The 19,602-nt window shown below is 41.5% G+C and overlaps 1 protein-coding gene across 1 annotated transcript; it reads right to left on the minus strand.

The window, feature by feature from the left end:
- Window positions 1–1,262: 1,262 nt before the first annotated feature.
- On the minus strand, window positions 1,263–15,311 carry LOC136375674 (transmembrane 4 L6 family member 1-like). The gene is made up of 6 exons (XM_066341326.1): window positions 15,228–15,311; window positions 12,068–12,247; window positions 8,542–8,607; window positions 2,915–3,060; window positions 2,028–2,214; window positions 1,263–1,542 (listed from the first exon to the last, which is right to left on the minus strand). Exons 2-6 carry the CDS (start codon window positions 12,236–12,238, stop codon window positions 1,522–1,524), a joined length of 591 nt encoding a protein of 196 aa, XP_066197423.1. The 5' UTR covers window positions 12,239–12,247; window positions 15,228–15,311; the 3' UTR covers window positions 1,263–1,521.
- Window positions 15,312–19,602: the final 4,291 nt, after the last annotated feature.

A 19,602-nucleotide genomic window follows, 5' to 3' on the forward strand; every position in this document is an offset into this window, starting at 1 on the left:
CTAGTGATGGATTGCAAACTTCAACAAGTCTTATGCTTTCTTCTTTACAGAAGTTGCATTTAAGTTTTATAGGTTAAATTTCCTGCTTCTAGGGGTGAAACTATGCTCCAAGGTCCATATGCTCCTCATCTAGGCAACTGACATTTTCTTCTCCATTTTATATAAAGTAGAATGTGAAGCATTTTGCGTGCTGCGTTAGAGGACAGCACAAACAGCCACACATGTCTGCAATGAGTGTGTTTAAAGAGCTTGCTCCCATGCTACCATGCAGAAATATGAACAACTTTGAGAAAACATAAATCAGGAAAAATAGACTCCAAGTGCTTTAAATATATTCAGGTTTTCATAGCTGCCTACGTGCATTCAGGATGGGTAAAGATTATTTCATGCTTTAGCTGACAGAGGAAAGGCAGTTCATGTCCAAGAATTAACCTCTGAGGAAGTCACTGAAATGATGAATTTTCTGAAATTTCCCAGTCATGGACATTAGCTCAAGATCAAGAGCTTGCTCTTGAGTGATGATGGGGAATTATGCAGTTCCTGGTTGATATTACTGTTGCTAAAAACTAAAGCTGATGCAATTTGCTGCCTTCAGATTATATCTTCTATTTATTACTAAGCTGCACATAATTACTACATATATCTTTGTTTATCTTTGGCAAGTTAATAATTCCTTGATCCGTGTGCTCTGTTCTAGAACAGCCCTACAGACCTGTGTGAAAGTTAGTGAAATTCTTAGACAGTTTCATGAAGGCAAAAGTGGTGGTGAGGTGTTTGACCTTCTGTTAAACCAGACACTTCTAAACTCTTGCTGCAAACCCTACTGTCTGTGTTGACCCAAATGCTTCTCTAAGGCTGCCACAACTCTCAAATGCTCCTGAAGAACCGATTTAGAAGTGCACTGGGCTTTGGCAAGGGAATCTGGCTCCAGGGTAGCAGAAAGAGGCTGAAAACCATGTTCTTCAGTTGCCTCTGCAGTGTCCCAAACACTGCTTGATATATTCTCTTAACATCCTCATTCAAACCTGTGAGTGCCCCATTCGAAGATTAATAGGAACAGACAGGTGAGCTCACGGTGGGATTTGAGGAGGACGAGACCTTATTTACATCAGCCAGAGAGTGCCTGCTTCATGCAGCTGATAAATGTATACATTAACAACAGCTCCATTTCCCACATACATGAGAGGGCAAGTGGTGATCTTTTATCTGAGGACACTGTTGTGCTTTATACACAAGTGCAGCAGTAAGGGCCAGACAGATTAATGTTTTTGCCAGTACCTCAGGTTTAGTGGGTATGTTGAGAGAGATGAAAATGTGGAGTCTCAGACTGAAATGATCTAGCTCTTTTCCACCCTGACTTCTTTATAAAAAAATAATTTTGCCATGTGAAACACCTGAACTATTTTTTTGTTGTTGTTCCCCATAAATAAAACAGTAGAGTGCACTGTCCTTATTGGATGTGAATCAGTAGTTTGGGACTTGGCATTGTTGACTTGACTCTTGGCATTCCTTGTAGGTCATTCACATTCCAGAAATATTTGTCTGAAAGGCAATGAATGAAAGATGATTAGTTAGTATTCCAGGGGATATCCGACTTACTGCAAATATCTTGTACAATGAAAATAAGAAGCAATAGTGATAAACAAAATTTGGAAGATGTGTTCTTCCATTCTATAAAATAACAATATTACTATGTTTGACCCACTTAAAACATCTCTACTTTTTGTCTGTGACTTGCATTTGCTGGGGAGGGTCATTACACTTTATCAAAAAGGCCTCTTAAATATGAACAGAACCATGCGATGAGTATGTCAATATGTCATACTGGTCTGCTGTTTAGAAAAATTTGAGGGCCAGGTTATCTCTGACTCTAATGTGACAGATGGAAAGAAAGTGTGCAAATGCATCTGTACTGCCCAGAGGAGCTCGTCCAGGGACTGTGCAGATCTCTCAGCTCATGTACCATGACCAGAGCCTGAAAAATAAAACTGTAAAGTACGTAAAACACACTTTTACTGCATACCAACCTTTCTTCTCCTCATACATGTGCCACATATGAAGCCAGTGAGTCCATTGATGACTTGAATGAAACAAAGAATAGCTTCAATCACACCAATGGCCAGGAGAATAGAGAAAAGGACAATATTCCAAAGGATGATGTTTTCAGGTTGCTTGCAAATACTCCAAGTTGTCTGGTTAAACAAATAATTGTCTCTGTGATAGAGGAAAATAATTGGCAAGGTATTAGAAAGTAAAAACTTGAGAATGCTTTCTGTGTTTTCTGGCATTTTATTTTCTGACCTTGTACGAAATGAGTCTCAGATGGTGCTATAATTGGTCAAAGCTGGTGATTCTCCCCAGAATTTCCTTTGCAGAGGTGCAATTGCTAATTAGGGAAGAGAGCCACATCCGTATTTTGTTGCAGGCACAAGAATCTCCTCTTTGCTGTATGGCAAAATTATGTTTATAACTAAAGAGAAAGATCCATAATGGTTTTAAAATGTGTCTCCACTTTCTCCATTCCCGCTGTGGTATCTCAGCCCAGTCCATTCATTATCTCTAGCTCTGGTTTGAAGAGCATAGTTGTCAAGGTTAACTTTAAAGATTCAGATTTTTGCTTTGCTTTTCAGAAGTAGATAGAGCAGGCTGAATTCCTGATAATTTAACAGATTATTTTGGCCCAGTAAGCAAACATTTCCTTTTGACTCCAGTGGGAGTCACAGCTCATGGCTGTTTGTACATGCTTCCTTGGTCAAAGAGATGGCCAGCTGGAACATGCTACTTAGAGAAGTGTGAGTTTAGGTCTAGTCAGGGTGAACCATCAGTTCATTTTGGAAAAATCCATGTTCACTTTAAGAAGATAGGGGAGGGATCAGGGAAAGCAAGATTGGAGGAGCCCGTAAGCCATACTCACTTCAGAGTGTCATTCCTGAAAGGGTAGAGGTATTCTCCATTGCCTGTGTCGCACAGAGGGCCCCCAATCAGCCCCAATGAAGAGATGACCACACAATATGCCCCTCCTGCAAATCCCAGCACAGACAGGATCACTGACAGCAGCATCTGAAAGGGAAAATACCGTCAGCATTGTGTACACAGAGGTTTGAGTAGCATGGGGAGCTCACAATGAATGAGAAAGAATTCTCTTTCCTATCTCTTACTTTATGCTGAAACTATTACTGCTACTAAATTTGTTGGAATAAAAAATATTTGACTTTTTGTGACTGTTGTAGCTAGATGTAGCAAGATAGTCCTGGATGTTCAAGAACTTATTCAGAGTTTTATACTTAAGCTATCAATTATGAAAAATCTGGTGACCTTTCTTTCAAAAGTCATCATGAGGCCAGTTCTGGATTGATCTGTTTTGTATCATGTTCCTTGGCATTTCCAGCTCTTCAACTTGGCCCTTGCACCAAGAGAAAAAAGCAAACTACTGAACCAGGTATGAAAGCAACAGAAGATACATTCATTGCTTTTGCTAAATGATGAAATGCAAAAAAGCTTTTCTTATTGTTGTTTTCCTTCATTTTGCAACACCATGACACGTGATTACCACTTCTCATGTTGAGAAATCTAATTGTGCTGCATGTGGCTATAAACCAGCAGTGACTTCAAATTGTATGTAATGCACTTATGTTTTACATCAGCCACTCCCATAGAAATGTTACCTTTACTCCCTTTTGGGGTAGTTTTCTAGTAATGAATGGGATGTATCCGGTTGCTATTTGTCTATAGAAACAAAAATCCCATGGTGGTGCATCTGGGACAGGCTTCCCAATAGTCTTGTTAAGAATCACTGTTTGTGGTTGTTCACAACTCTGCAAAGTGGGGGAAGAGACTCTGGAGCTGACTGATAGAGCCAGGGGAAGACCTGGAGCAGGGAGAAGGTAGCAGGCCTTAAAGTCAGGGCAGTGGCATGACCAAAGGAAGCATATTCAAAATATTCTCATCCATGACTCAGGTTGGAAGCCAAGTATCTCAAGTCTCCCTGTTGCAAGCAAATACCAGGTGAAATCCCCCAGCCCACAAGGGAGGTAGAAACCTTCTCCTAGTCCTAGTTGTTCCACATACCACTGCACTACAGAGTCAAATGGAAATATCCACCGTCCATGTTGGAGTTTTTCGACAAAGCCTTGAAAAGGCTATTCACTGTCTGAACATGTTCAAGCTGGTGAATGCAGTTTCCAGCTGACTGCTTTCTGTAGAACCTTTCATGATGCTGGTGTGTGAATTGGCTAATTTTGTCTGTTGTTTTTCCTCTAAAGAAAAACCTTGAGTTAAATGTTGCTAGGATTTCTCATGGGACTTATTTAATCATAACTGATTTACAAGTCAGTCTTTTCTTGCAAAGCTGGATACTCTTTCTTTCTTCATCTGCTTGTTGGCTGAATTGCCTCTTAGCAGAGCTCCACTGTCAATAAAATGTGTGTCATTTAGTCTGTTGTCCTGGACCAAAACAGTGTCTGAGTTGTAGCTGATGCACTGTGTCTCACAATAATATCACCAACCATGCCTTGTGGTGAAGGTGAGTGACTGATACTGTCTTTGAAATTCTGAATCACTTTTCCCCACTTGTTTTCTCGTTTACTTCAACTGTGCATTCTGTTTCTTGGCTGAAGGATCTTAATTATGTTAACAGTTTGGTTTAGTACAGCATAGCAGTACAGAGCATCCCAAAGATAATTATGAAGAAAAAGTCAAATGGTCTTTTGGTATTACTATGTTTTATGATAGCAGTTAGAGCTAGCAGTACTTGTCAATGCTATCTATGATGACTGCTCTGTTACGTGATTGTCTCATTTAGAATCTGTTGACTGTATGACTAACCTCATTTTGACTATTTCCCTTACTGTGTACAAGATCATCTAGACAGAGACTTTACTTGTCACTGAAAGAGAAGTCTGAAGCTGCTGCAGCTGTTAGACTGGCTCTCCTCAGCATTTTTTTAGACATGCAGGGGCATTTCCCCATTTTATCTGCTGATCTGGAGATTTTTCTGGAGGCTTGCCTCCTCTGTGAAAAACCAAGAATTTTATTAACCATTTCATCATCTCAAACTTTCAACATTTTCCCTAGTTGTACTTCTCATTGAAATATTTAATTTCCTCATTTGTGTCCTTAATTGCAACAGGAGGCCTAAACTGGGATGCTTGAGTGTGTTGAAATTTGTTTCCCATGATGCTGACCTGTTCTGTACTCCTGAAAATGTTTTGTTAATATTTTTTGCTGATTTTCCCTTCTTTATCCTTCACACAATTGACTTGTCCCTGGTGAGTTGATGAAGACTCTTAGAATTCATTCTTTGAATGTTTGCATCAGACACTTTGGTGTAGTTACCAAGTTCCTCCTGCCCCAGCTTGTGCTGCTCTTTATTATCCTGGTTCTTGTTCCATACACTTTTCTTTCTTCTCTATTTCTTTGTCTGGAAGTGTAGTGGTTTTTTTTGGTTGGTTGGGGTTTTTTTGTTTGTTTGTTTGGTTGGTTGGTGGGTTTGTTTTTTTTAATGGAATTGTTATTCTGTCTGGTTATCTGGATATCTTTGTTTAGATTTGTTTGTTTGGAAAGCTGCTATGGCTATTCTTGTTCTACTAGTAACTCTTGAGGAGGACTTAGAAATACTGGAATATATGTTTGCTGATGCAATGAGGGAAGCTGTATTTTGGGTGGGCCTTTTTCCTCATCACGTCAATGTGGTGAATGATTTCAGGTGTGTGTACGTGTTAAGCTGCAAGACACTGAAGCTTTCTAAATCTATTACTTTCCAAATTCATCACTCCATAGTGCAAGGACAAGAAGCCATTGATGTATGTTTGTAAGTAATAATTTAAAGTTGATTAATGAAAAAACTTAATGTAACACATAATCACTGTGAACTAGAAAACTCACTAAAGTGAATACAAAGTAAGAGAAACATAGTCATTTTTATTACTGTTGAAGATGCTTTGGCAGTATGTAAAAGCTTTGATGAAGTCTGGAACTATTAAACCAGGAATTGCACAAAATAAAATAGAACAGAGTCTCTGCCCTGAGGAAGATGTTGTTTTGATTGAACTATAATTCTGATCAGTAATAATGCTTTAACTTTTTTTTTTCTTTTTACTATAACAAGCAATTCTGCAATTCTGAGTATTCAGTGTAAGTTATCATTTTATACCTAAGATCTCCAAGGCAGAAAGGTGCCCAAACGAGCCTTTGGATTAGAGAGGCTCCTGAGCTGTTCCATGAGGGCTATTTCTCTGTCAGTAGGTGGAAGTTGTTGGGGACCCCTTATCAGGTCCATCCAGACCTATCTCCTAAGGAGCTCTGGTATTCTGGGAGGTTGCTGATATTGTGAGTGTTTGAACCAATCCTAGGAATCCTCTGCTCTCCAGAGCCTCACATCATACCCTGCTTTGCATATACAGCCCTTAAAGTCAGGGCATCTGAGCACCCCTGTTGTGGATGTCTGTGCATTTTCTTCCACTCCCCACAAAGCAAATTTTGCCTGAAGTTTCTTCCCTTGAAGAAGCAGATCATCAGCCTTCAGATCTCCCTGCAACACTCACCTCTTTATGAATGTTTGGAAATCACTCTTCCCCAGGAGGTGTGCAGGGTAAACTTGTTCTTAGTGTTGTTCACAGCCATTCACTCTGCTCATCTCCCCATCTTATCCCTACTTTGAGCCACAGTCTGTTTAAAACATAGGGAGTAGAGCTTCACCCTTTCCACCTCACAGAGGTGTATGACTCCAGAGAGATGTGTATTCAAAATGACTTTCATACGTAGACTTTCAGACATAACACTTTCATACACAGACTGTCCTCACTGAGCTTGTTTTCCAGTTTGGCTTGGGTAGCTTCATCACTTGGCCATCGGCCACTTCGTGATAAGGTTTAGTGGGCATGGTGGTGTTCATTTAAAAGTTGGACTTGATGAACTTGGAGTCTTTTTCCAACCTTAAGGATTCTGTGATTCTCTTGATTATACAAAATATCACAGTGCATAATCAAATTACTTTCTAAACATCTATTTTATTCCTCCATAACAGCAAATAAAGAAGAGGAGGAACAGCTTGTAGGTAGCCAGTCAGTGAGGGGAAGGTGCAGATAGAGTATCTGGCACTGATGTACTGTTGCTAGGAATGGCTCAGACAGTGAAAGAGGAGGGGGGGAATGGAGGATCGTGGTGGGTCTGTGAATGTGGGCTGCTGGATGACACTGTCTTACCACCTGTGTTGTTGGGCTGGGGAGTGAACCCAGCCAGCCTGGGGGAGTTTGACTCTTGGCTCTGTAATATTTAGGGCTGGGATGACAGATGGAGAAGAGACACCTCAGATGTTGTGTGAACTCAGCCCAATTCAGTGGGATTTCCCCTTGTGACTTACCAGATTCAGTGAGTGCAGGAATCATTACAGTGGCTGTTTTTCATCACTGCTTTCTACATCACTCAAAACCAAGCGAAGCAACTGGCTCAGGCACTGTTTGCAGGGTGCCTAGGATCTCACCCCAGCTCTGCAGCTGGCCTGCTTGGCCATTGTTAGCATCCTGTCTGTGCATGTGACATTTGATAAAATCAGTGTAATGGCATGTCCCTTGGGATGTGCCTGCTAACATCCTAATAAAAAATGCTGGTTTGGTATTATGAATAATGAAATAATTTAAGTAAAATGTTTTAAAGAAGCAAAGGTTTTCTTATGGATCAGACTAAATATTAATTAAAGAGTACAGAAGAGACATGCTTTATTGCATGGAATCTCTCATTCCAGGCTGCTTCTGGGAAGGATGCAGACGCAAAAACGTTTCAAACTCAGCTTATTCTTGCCAATAATGATAGCCACACAGAAGTTTGTGCCCAGGGCTTGAGGATGAATGGATGCCTTTATAACATGTTGCTTTACAATACTCTTAATTATCAAGGAAAAAAGTCTCTCTGGCCTTTCTTTAGATATCAGAGAGCCTAAATTGCATTTTCACATTTCACATGCATAACATTTGGGCACATGTGAGCTACTAGTCAGAACTGCAGGAAGCAGTGCTGGCTCCTCAGAGCCAGATGCAGCAGCTCAGCCTTTTGGCATGGATCTGCAAATAGGGGACCTGTGTATCCCTACAGAGAAAAGCAGGGATGAACCTGTGGAAAAGCAGGTTGCCATGGAAGGGTATAGAGGAAAAAGGACTCTGTGGAAGCAGGAGGAACAGGCAGCTGCCTCAGTCTTTAGGACTGCCTTGAGCAGGGGAGGCTGGAGACACCTTTTTCCTTATGTGGTGTAGTCCCCTTTGCCCTCAGCATTGTGCCTAAGGGCTCCTGTAGTGGCCCTGGCTGATTTCCCTTGTTTCAGCAGCTGCAGCATCTAACATTCTTGTTGGCTGCCTGAGCTCTCAGCCCCAGCCCAGGGATGCTCTAGGTCAAGCTTCTCTTCCACGTTTCCCTGACATGGCTGCTGACAGTGGCATGATGGTTTGTCACTGCACATTTCCACCTGCTGAGCAGCCATTTAAAGAGCTGTTGCACAAAGTCTCTAGTGCCATTTCAACACAAACTCTCTAGTGCCATTTCAACACTTACCCCACATCTGTTAGCGCAACATCCTGCTCCACCTGCTCCCAGCATCATGAATGCCGGCAAAATAACCTGGAAGAAAAGCACAGGCTGAATTGGTGTGCAGCATTTCTGCTGGGGTGGTTTTTAAATTCTAAGAGCTTGGCCATCATGTTGCTCAAATGTAAGTCACCTTCTGACTCTTCTCTGAGATTTACACCTGCTTGGATGTTGGTGCTGCTGAAGATTACTCAGAAATAAGCGTGGGATTACAGCAAGAGCTGTCTGGCAAATTGCTGGTACATTAATTCTGATTGCTGAAGCTATACTCCTTTTTTTGACGGTATAAAAAGGCTCAGCACGTTATTGTTGGGGTTTTTTGTTTGGAAAAAATGTGTCAGTTTTGAGAAAATTGAATTTCTGCCCAGAAAAGGTGCATAGCTGGACTGAGAATTATGTCAATTTAAACCTCCTGAGCATTCTGCTCTGAATTTTAATTAGGAAATCAGCCTTGAGCTTCCTGAAACAGATATGACTGTGGTGGGTTTGTTTGGTTTTGTGCTAAACTTCTGGAAAACCTACAAGATGGACTTCAGTCAATAGGGAACTTCCAGTTCACATCAGCTTTCTCCGTGGTAATTAACAGGTGGAGCTGGACCAATACAATGCAGTGAGTAACTATCTATGGCTTGGGATATAGTGCTGCCTTACAGACACTCTGGAGTTAGGAAAAGTTGCCTTTAGCTTGGTAGCCAGAGGGCAAGAAAGCTTTTGTAATTCTGCCTTGTCTCTGTGCACCACTGCTGGTTAAAACATCTCAAAGACCAGTACAAATAAAGGAGCATTTAAGAAAGTAGGAAATGGTTACCATAAAGTTAATGAAAGAAGGAGAACCCAAATCAAACAGTCAATCAATCAATCAATCAATCAAATAAACATAAAAGGTGAAAACTGTATTAATGGCTTGAACTAGATGCTGGCAAGATTTTTTTTCTCATGTAGGGCAGGAGGAGTAAAATGTCCATGATGAACAAAGCTCACAGAATTCATGTGTGTAGAGTGAATATCTCTGTTGAACAGTGTGGGAAGTGTTATGAAATTTGCTTAGATTTGTAGGCTTCTAAATATTTTTCAAAGGATTTATTCTCTATTGCCTTTTATGCATGCCCCAGAGGCAACCTGCAGCACCTACAGTGGTGGCTGCACCACATCTGGAAGCCTGCAGGAGCAGAGCATTGAGGTTAAAAAGGTGCTCCTTTTCCTGCAGAGAAGTCTGCTCTTAAGTAATCACAAATGGTCCCCAAGGCAGCCTCAGTCTCAGTGTTCTATTGTCTGGCACTCAGAAGAGTTAATACCTCTGCCCATCAAACCAACACTCCTTTTCCTCCAGGCCTGTCATTTTTCTTTCGAGGTTTCCCATCTAAGCAGCAAACACTTTTGTGTCATCTATTAGCCTGGCTCAGGATGAAGGGTTTGCTTGGCAGCTTTCTTTTTATGCAGTGCCTGATTATAAACACCTGCCTTTTGACCTGGGCATGAGAATTTGCTGGGTTTGGCTGTTGTAGGTAAAACAAGAGCTGTGTGTGAGCAATGGCTCAGTCAGACATTTCCTTCTGTTGCACATAGGCTTTCCATGAGGAAAGATGTTACTATGACACATAGAACCAGTCTTACTCTCTTTATATCCTAAATATTTGAAATAAGGAAATTGAGAGGTTTTCATGTTATATAATTTCCATTAGAGATCCATCAGAGGAGGAGGAAAGGGTGGAGCTGGCTACTGAGCCAAAGAGTGTGCTGATGATCTGTGTATCAGTCTACAGATGAAGATGGAGGGAGGCTAAGTGGCGCACAAAGCTAAGCCAGGCTGTTGTGAAGTTTCTTGCACAGTCTTGACTCTGGAGGCTGTGTCCAAGTTGTGGGGATATTCTCCAAGATCAGGCAACGTGTTGGCATGGCTTGCCTCAGTTTCATTTGGGAGGAAGCTAGGTGCATGGGGGAATGTATTGCTGCTTCATCTTCCTCACTGTAGCGCCAAGATATGGACCAGACTCCAGCTGTGGGACATCCTGTCCCTTGTTTTAACTCCTTAGGACACTGAGAAGCCAGTCTTCATTTTCACATGCTTCCAGCACCTGGAAGATGGAGCTGATGATAATGCTTTCTTTCTCCTTACCTGTGGGCATTTCTCATGCTGTTTTCTGGAAAACGTGGACACTCAACAGCATTGTTTGTGGATCAATAATTACTCCTAATGCCTTGTTTTGAAGGTCAATGCAAATTTTTCCTCTCCTCTGACTAGCTGTTCTCATTTTTGATGTATGTGGTGCTGGCCACAGGCAAGTCTGTGTGGAAGCCTTAAAAGAAGGTGCATTTTCAATGAGCCAATGACGCTCTCACGTCTAACATCTGCCTTTCCTTTCATTGAACGCCAATGACTCCTGGGCTTGCAGTGATATGAATTTTCCACAAGGTCTCTCATGTAGTTCCACTTCTTCCTTCTACAAACTCATGCTTATGTTCAAGCTTAGCATGAGTAATAGGCCCAAGTGGTAGCCACAAGAAGAAGCAGACAAGCTGCTGGTGGAGAACAATTTATTGAATGATCTTATACTGTGTCTGTGCTTTGGGAAAAATGAGTATGAACCAGATCCACTGCAGGCTTTCCATAGACTTAAGCAGCAGCTGCATCATAGTCTGACCGTGATTGAGATTTATTTTTTCCTAAGTTAATTGTTCTTAAACATTCTTTTATTTTTTGCCCACCTCTGTGCCAGTTTGTCATCCTCATACTACTGGTCATATGCATGTTACTTGCTCAGCTTTTTAACTGCACTTGGGTAGATAATTGAAAGAGCACAAAGGGAGCAGGCTTTCTGATGAACTGGAAAGATAAGTATTCCCCAACATGTTTCCTTCTAGCCATGGATATTCACATAAAAGTGATCTTTCCTGAGGCCTGAAATGGAGAACTACTTATAGAAGAGCACATTCAAACCAGATCCAACCCCAAAGAAGGTGGTTGGGAGTGTTGGAACAGGAGGCATGAATCTTATTAAGCCATTTGCAACTCCACATTTGTAAAATGTTAGCTAGGTCCCAAACTAACACCTGCTGAAACACGTTTCAGTTTTTCCCTTAATGCTTTTGTGAATTGTGTGTACATAAAGTCAGCTGGAGGACTGACGTGGGAGTGCAGGCAATAGTGAAAACTCACCACCTCCAGCTGAGCTTAGGACTTCGGCTTTGGTTTCACTCTTGGAAGATGAACACTTGTGTAACTCTTCTCCACAGTGAGTAGTCAGGCTTAGTGCTTCTTCCTAACTTGGAGTCCTGATACTTATTTCAGGGGAATGTTTTGTATTTCTTTGAGTAAGCACTTTTTTCATCTTAAATTTTCTCAGTTACATATCCAACTTCTCATTTAAGCTGTTCACATGTTTATGCAAAACACATTTTTATGACCCCTTTTTTTTTTTTTTAACTGAGGTTTTCTTGGCCCCAAATTTAAAACAAAACAGAACAAAACTCACAAGAAACATTAATCTCTTACCAGTATCCCAGCTCCCAGAATACCATGGAAAAACCAGACCGTATCAGTTATCTCACTGAGCTGAAGTACTTGTCCATTGGGGAAGTACAGGAGAATGTTGGAGACAATGGCACATACTGCCAGTGGGAAGAGGGTGATCCCAATGCATTTTGAACACTTCCCAGTGCACATGACAGCTCTCTGCTCAGGAAATAAACAGGGAGGTTTGGGTTACTGCAGTGCAGGGAGCATCAGATTTCAGCAGTTTTATTCTTCAATGAAAGAATAATGAATTTTGTAGAAAGAAATGTTCCAGGTAAGACTTACACAGATAATCCTGTTCTACAGACCTTTTTCCCTTCAGAGAATTTATTTAAAATTGAATTATTCAACGCTGGGATGTTTAATTGAATTTGTTTAAAATTGTAGTACTAAACCTGTGTTAGTAGGAAATTACCAGACAGTTTCATTTTAGTTGTTAATGGACAATTGTCTGTCCACTGGGAATATCAGTAACAAAACCATGACCCCACAAACAGATACCCTGGCTGACAGTCAGGGCTAAGGCCTTGAGTGGAAAAGTGGGTGAATGCCTTGGGTTTTCAGGGACCACTGTCTTTGAAAGCTGATTTAAAATCTCTTGCACTGAAGGTCTAGAAGAGCAGAAAATAGCTACCAAGTGAATAGATACCACGTGCATGTTCAACCCTGCCTTGGCACTGGGACAAGCAGAGAAGCCTCCCCAAGGTGCCTACCAGCTGCATTTCCTCTATTTCAGTTAAAAATACATTCTCAGCAAGAATTAGAGAAATATTTATTACTGTTTAGTGAGACATGCTTATTCTGCACATAAGGGCAGATAAGACTGTGGATTACAGGCCTGTTTGGCACCCACCCTAAAATACCTGCAAACCTGCAATCTTGTCTAATTCTGTGTCTATTTGCTAAGGGCAGGCCAAAAAGCCATCCCATCTCATTTTCAGAGATCTGTCATAATATACAATAGCTTAGTAGTTCATAGTATTCAGGTTCTGTTTTTAAAATCAAAGAATCAACATAAATGAAGCAGTGGTTGAGAGAGATCTCTGCAGGTCTGACCTCCTGCTGAAAGCAGGGCTACCACCAGCACTAGGTCACTGTGTCAGCCATGGCTTGGTGTAGCTGAAGTTTAAAATCCCTCAAGGTTGGAGCCACCACTGTCTCTCTGGGTGACCTGTTGCAGGGTTGACCTAATCTTTTGATGAAAAAGTCTTTTCTCATGTCCAGTCTGAATCTCCAAAGCTGTAAACAGGCCTGTTGCTCCTCATTTTGTCCTCTCACACCACTCCATCACCTCTGTCACCCCCCAGTTTTTCATAGGCTGTTATCAGACCCATCTTCACCAAAGTCTACAACCTCCGCTCACACTGCATCCGTGCTATGATCTACAGCCAGAGAGAACATGATCAGTACAAAAGTGCATCCACAGATATATCTCCATGTCAGTGTGGAAATTTCAGACTACTGGGTCAGAGATTATTGAACTTGAATACTACTTTGAACTTTATGGCACAAACTGATCACAACTTCTTCATGATGTTTTGTCATAGCTTCATTCCAGCTCAAGGCTTTCAAATGCATAAAAATATAAAATGTGCATGAAAATACAAAATACCAAGCTGTGGTTTTCTGTTCTCAGAGAGAACTGTCAGTTTATGACAAAAAGGGCTTTGCTCTCCTGTGAGTAAGTTACCAAATGCAAGAGAAAGAAAAGGACGTGGGCACACACCATTTCATGCACATGCAGATGCCTTTGCTTGTTATCTGCAAATAGTTTTTGTACTAACTGAGGCAGTCAACAGTGAAATGTCTCTCAATTTACTCATGTGCATTGGCTAATCCAGAAAACTTTATGACAAAAATTGGTGTGTAGGAGCACAGAAATCAATCAAGGTTGGGTTCCCAAGCAAGAAAAAGGCCCTGGTGAAAGGTAGCTTGAAGCCATTTGAGAAATCTAGGGACAGGCTAAAACAGACTAGTGACAGAATGAAGACAATATGAAGATAAGGTAAGATATCAGGTGAGATATCCTCAGACCTCTTCAACTGAGAGTGAAAACAGAAAGAATTTATGGGATGTGATTATATTGCTATGAAGCAGCTGTGGCTGCCAGAGACTTCTGAGTTTGCATTTCTATAGCAAAAAATTTGCATCATTCTCTGCTGCTATGAGTTCAACAAGAGCACTGTACTTATATGCCTTTTCTTCTGAGCATCTTGCATTCATGTTGAGCTTTATAACCCATCTTCAAAATAAGCTAACTGGCATTAAACTATTCCAGAGATGGAATCATCCTTGATGGCATGGGATAATTTTTAACGGAGATACTTCTGTGTTCATGGTCATTACCTGTTGATTACACAGTGCTCAAAATTTGGCAAAGCATTTTGCAAGCCTCTGGAAAAAGCCCTGGCTCAAAGAGATAAAATCTAAACAGACCAACAATGTGCAAGTGAAAGATGAAGTGGGGAATGGGAATGGAGGAAAATGGAAAGAATGCTGGATATTTCACCTGCCTTTCAAACAACCAATGTCCAGGTTATTTTTTACACTGACTCTTGCCTGCCTGCTTTCCCATCTCATTCCAGCTTTAGCTTTTCCATTTGTTTGCCCAACCTCACCTACTTCCCCTCCCCAGAGAGAAGCAAACAAGCACAGGCACAGCCTAGACTCCTTCTACAAAAGTTAAGCCTTGTAGTTGGGTTATAAATTCTCTTCTGCATCTTTCGTACATCGCTGGAGGGCCCAGTTCTTGTACGGCACAAAGCAACATGACGCTGCTTTGGCTGGAAGAGCTGAGGGTTCCAGCCCATTCTCTCTGACCTATCTCAATACCACTTCAAACTGCAGGGAGAACTTAGCTAAAACAACAATCACCAGACCTAGTGAGAGCCTCTACCACCAAAATCAGTGCCGCTTTGCCACCTGTGCACATCAGAGGATCTGCATGTGTTATTACAGCTTAGGAAAACACTCTGGTTTGCCAGAAGCACTTAAAACACTTTATTGATTCACCAAACAAAAGCACATTCTACAGCTTCATTAAGCAAGGTGGCTAGAGCAAGCTTCTAATTTTTAGTGAGGTTTTTAGAAAGTTTTGCTTTCTAAATGCTACAGTAAGCATGTAAATACTTTTGCTTACCTTCTAAAAAGGGCTAAGATGGCCTCCAGAGTTCCCCACAGCCGGCTTCAGGCTTTCCAGCTCCTCTCTCCTGCAGCGTGGCTGTCTGAGTGAGGCACAGCGATGTTTTTGGGTGACAGCCTCTATTAAACAAATAGCTGTTTCTCTCTGAGAATGAGGAAATACCCCAAGTTATCCCTGGTTGGCCAGCGTGAGGTTGGCGTGTCACCCACAGTTATTGATTATTTTAAGGCAGTGTTCCAATGGTCAATGCCTCAGCCCCCAGGACACGTGGATCAGAGCAGCAGAGACTTTTTTGAAGCTGTAGCCATTTCAACTGCGTGGAGTTTGGCAGAAGAGGAAAGGCAGGAGCTGGCAGGGGAATGAGTACCTGGCAGAAAATGTGGTTGGAGCACGAGGTGGTGGCACAGCAAAGTCTGGCCATTGGTGTGGCGTCCTCTTCTGCACACCAGGCTGTGGCTGTTAAAATTCAGTACTGGCTGTGCTCCAAGGCATGCTCTTGGGAGAGTTAGGTGAGGAGAATGGGGATGGGAGGGGAAGAAGACTCACAGTAAGACAGGAGAGAAAAAGGAGAAAGAAGGACAGACAGATTGGGAAGGAAAGAGAGATGTGACCAAGGGAGGGAGCAAGGAAACAAAAGGCTACACTATTCCAAGGAGAAGAGAGTAGGAATATGGAAGGGAAACTGAAAATTTGCTTTGTCAGTGGAGAAAATAAAGGTAGAAGACACACTAGGGATGGACCAAGAAATGTAAAACAAAATGAAGAGTATTAAGACATTAAATTTGAACTGAGAGAAGACTCATACTGAGCATGAAGAGAGTTTCTTTTGTAGGAAATGTGATAATAATAATAGCTGTTAAAATATGTCCAGAGTTTAAAACATAGAAATATATGTGTTACTTGGTAGGTCAGATTTGGCCTGAGTTGTGCTGGGAATATACCCAGATCCCTCCCTTCAACTGAAAACATCCCCTCTCTGACAAGCATCTGCATCCTCACCTTTTACCTTCATCCTCTAAACTTGCTAGGAAAGATTGGGTGAGAAGGGTGGAATTCATCTCATGTGACTTTGGACATAGATATCAACTTAGGCTGTGCTTATTTCTCATGAGAGAAACAGACACTTCTGTGGAAAAGAATCACAAGAGCTATTTAAGGAATTACTGTAGGGTTACAGTAAATCATTAAAGGTAAAAGAATCTCATAACTTTGTTTAGATGTAGATGTCAGAATCTGTTGTCAGGTGAATTGCATCCATGAGGACTACCAGCATGGCAGAGTGACTGCAAAAGCACCAGGAATTAAGTCCGTGGTTGCGTATTTAATATAAATGATAATATCAAATTATCTCTGACTCACAGCCAGTGAAAATCTTGAGTGATCTCAGAGGGATGTCAGGCAAAAAACCTTCATTAAAATGCAGATGTTGACATGGAGGAAAACTGAACTAATTCACTGAATCCAGTGCCCCAAACTTCAACTGACATCAACAGCAACAGCCTTTAACCAAGTCTTTTGTGGCAGTGCTTCAACCCCAAGGGAAAGGAACAAAGTCTGTCATACAATCTTCAGACAAGACAAAGGCACCAGGTCTAGTGACATTTAAAGCAGTTAAAAAATTAACTTTAGAAAAACTTGAAAACCATCAGCAATTTACACTGACAGCTGGAACAACTGGAGGAACCTGTCAGCTTATATAGAGAGTTAAGAAACAAATGAGGGAACTTGTTAATGATACTTAAGATGAACCCTGCCCCCAAATCTCATATCCTGGTTGCTTGGACTTTTTATAGGCTTTAACGCCGTAATATCTCTCAGGCACCACTTTTCCCGTCTTCACATACCCCACACCTTAAGCTGGGCTCAGCATCCTTCGTTTTGATTCTGCTTTTCTGTGATTTTGCCTGGCTTGTACTCCTCCAGGATGATATGCAAACCTCACCTCTGTAGTTTCTCACCTATACTGTCTCCCCAGCATTGCACATTCTTTTACTGACCTTTTTCATTTTCTTCTCTGCACTCTCCAAAGTTTGTCTATCAACAATGTAGGTTTTAAACTGTTTGGGGGGCAAGTTCAGTGTTTTCATCTACATTTATATAACACTTATGTGCTCAGGAGCTTAGCCAAAGACTAGTGCTTCTAGTTGCTACAGAAAAAAAATACTAGTAAGCTATATTGAACTCTATTCTCTTACTGTTTCAAGAATATCTTTAGATGTGCTCATTACTGAGTTGGATCTACATCTATGCTTTGATGATCTATGCTAAGTACTGCTCATTGTGAGGCACAGTAAGAATACCAAAAAGAACATAAAAAAAATCTGTATTAACACCAGGCATCCTGACTCCTAGCTGTTTTTCTAAAGCGACAGACTCACCCAAAAGAAATGAAAGCAAGCAAGCTCTAAAACACTTAGAAACACTGAGCTTTGTCTGTGAAGTGTTTAGTGGCTGAGTGTATACGATTGTGTACATCTATTTTGCCCCCTGCAATATTGACTTTTAAGGCAATGAAAACATTTTGTGTTCCACTGATCAATGCCTCCTGATTATATTGACTTACAGCATGTATGTACACCAGCTCTGATCTTCCTTTTATTTCTACCCTTTTAGCATAAATTCTTTATTAATTTTCCAGTTACACACAGTAGCATGGGAAGTGAGAGAGGAACTGTAAATATGTGAAAAATCTTGTTCATCATGATAGGAACGAAATCAGTTCCAGCCCATAATTTCCCTGAGTGGTGCAGTGTGAGAAAATGAAGAATCATGGCCCCGTGCAGGTTTTTGAAGGGCATATCTGACTGCCCACTTACTCTATTAATTGATCTGGCCCATTTGGAGTGTGGCTGCTGCGCACTAAGGAAAAACAGCCTTTTTGCTGTTGGTGTGTTGTGGAAAAGGGAGCAAGGCAGCTCTGTTCCCATCTGTTCTTGTACAAAACTTAAGTGGTTGCTTTGAAGTCACAGCTTTATTCTGAGTACACAGGGACACTCCACTCAATTTATTCCATTTGGACACAAATTATTTCTTACTGCTGTTTCCTGTGACACTTTGCTGTTAGTGTTCAACTGAGGGTAAGGGAGGTTGATTTTCCTGAGATCAGGCTGCTGTTAGGAAATTTAACTGCTGTTAAGAAGCTTTATCCAAGATGAGCTAGCTCTGAGAAGGTCCGTGTGTTTGGGCATTGCAGGTAACCTGGCCTGAAGTGCCAGCTGCCTTGCTTCTGCTGCAGCAGGTGCCCGGCTGAAGCTGCCTGTCTGTCCCCAGGAGCATGCAAATGCTCTGTTAAGGTAGAAATAGGAAGATGGAAATGGCACTAGCAGCGTTATTTAGGTTTTCCTTTATCTGGAGTATCCAAGATCCACATGACCCAGGCCACAAAGAGCTGATTGCACGGCAAGAGTATTGGGGAAGCTGAGAAACAGCTCAGTACAAAAAGGCTCATAACTTCAATCAGATCAGAGACAGCCAGAAAACAACTACTTTTAATGGCTGAGTGGTGCAAGTTAAGGTTTATATATTAAAGATACCTATGAGTCTGAAGAGATGGAATGGAAGATATTCTGGACATATTTTGAAACGGGCTCTCTGCACTCTTTGGAAGTGTATTCACTGCATTGCATCATCATGCACTGGTGATCCCAACACACAGGATATGCTGGACATGCACTTTGCAGCAACAACAGTCACATGGATAGATCTTTCCTTCTCTTCTGTTTTACCTATTAGTCCTTTTTTCCCATCTTCTTTCTTTTCTCTTTTCTCTCCTTTTATGCATAATCCCGTTTCCTACATACTTAGGTTCTCTCTGCTCCCTGAGATGACACCCTGTTAAGCACCTTTTCCCCCTGCAATGGCAGCATGTATATCATTGCCCCTAGGGACACTTGCACCACTACCAAGAGACAGTGCTTTGGGAATAAACCTCGTCATTATCAGCTACTCTGTGACCCCAGGGCAGCACTGGGTGGCACAGCCAACCCTCTGCAGAAGCATCTTCTAGAGTGAGGAGTATGGTCCTGAGACAACACCCAGTGAGCTCTGCCCATCTGACAAAGCATTATCCATTGCTTGCTTATGTGTATGTATGTTCCTCTGATTTATAACAAAGCTTGTTTTATTTAATTACCTGTGTGGTTTGCCCAGGGACAGCACTGTACCAATCCCAATGTTTACTAAAATAGGAATGAACTAGGACCTGTGGCCAAGGGTTGTTTGTACTCCCAACACAGAACAACACTGTCACTATCCAATATTAAAATAATTAGAGGTTTGTGCTTTCATTTTGCTGGTTTCGTGCAACACTTCTTTCTGGTTTTGCTGAAAGGCATTTCTCATCCATATGTTTTGACACTGGGATTTGCCCAAG

Source organism: Sylvia atricapilla, chromosome 2, assembly GCF_009819655.1.
Source record: "Sylvia atricapilla isolate bSylAtr1 chromosome 2, bSylAtr1.pri, whole genome shotgun sequence".
Taxonomy (NCBI): domain Eukaryota; kingdom Metazoa; phylum Chordata; class Aves; order Passeriformes; family Sylviidae; genus Sylvia; species Sylvia atricapilla.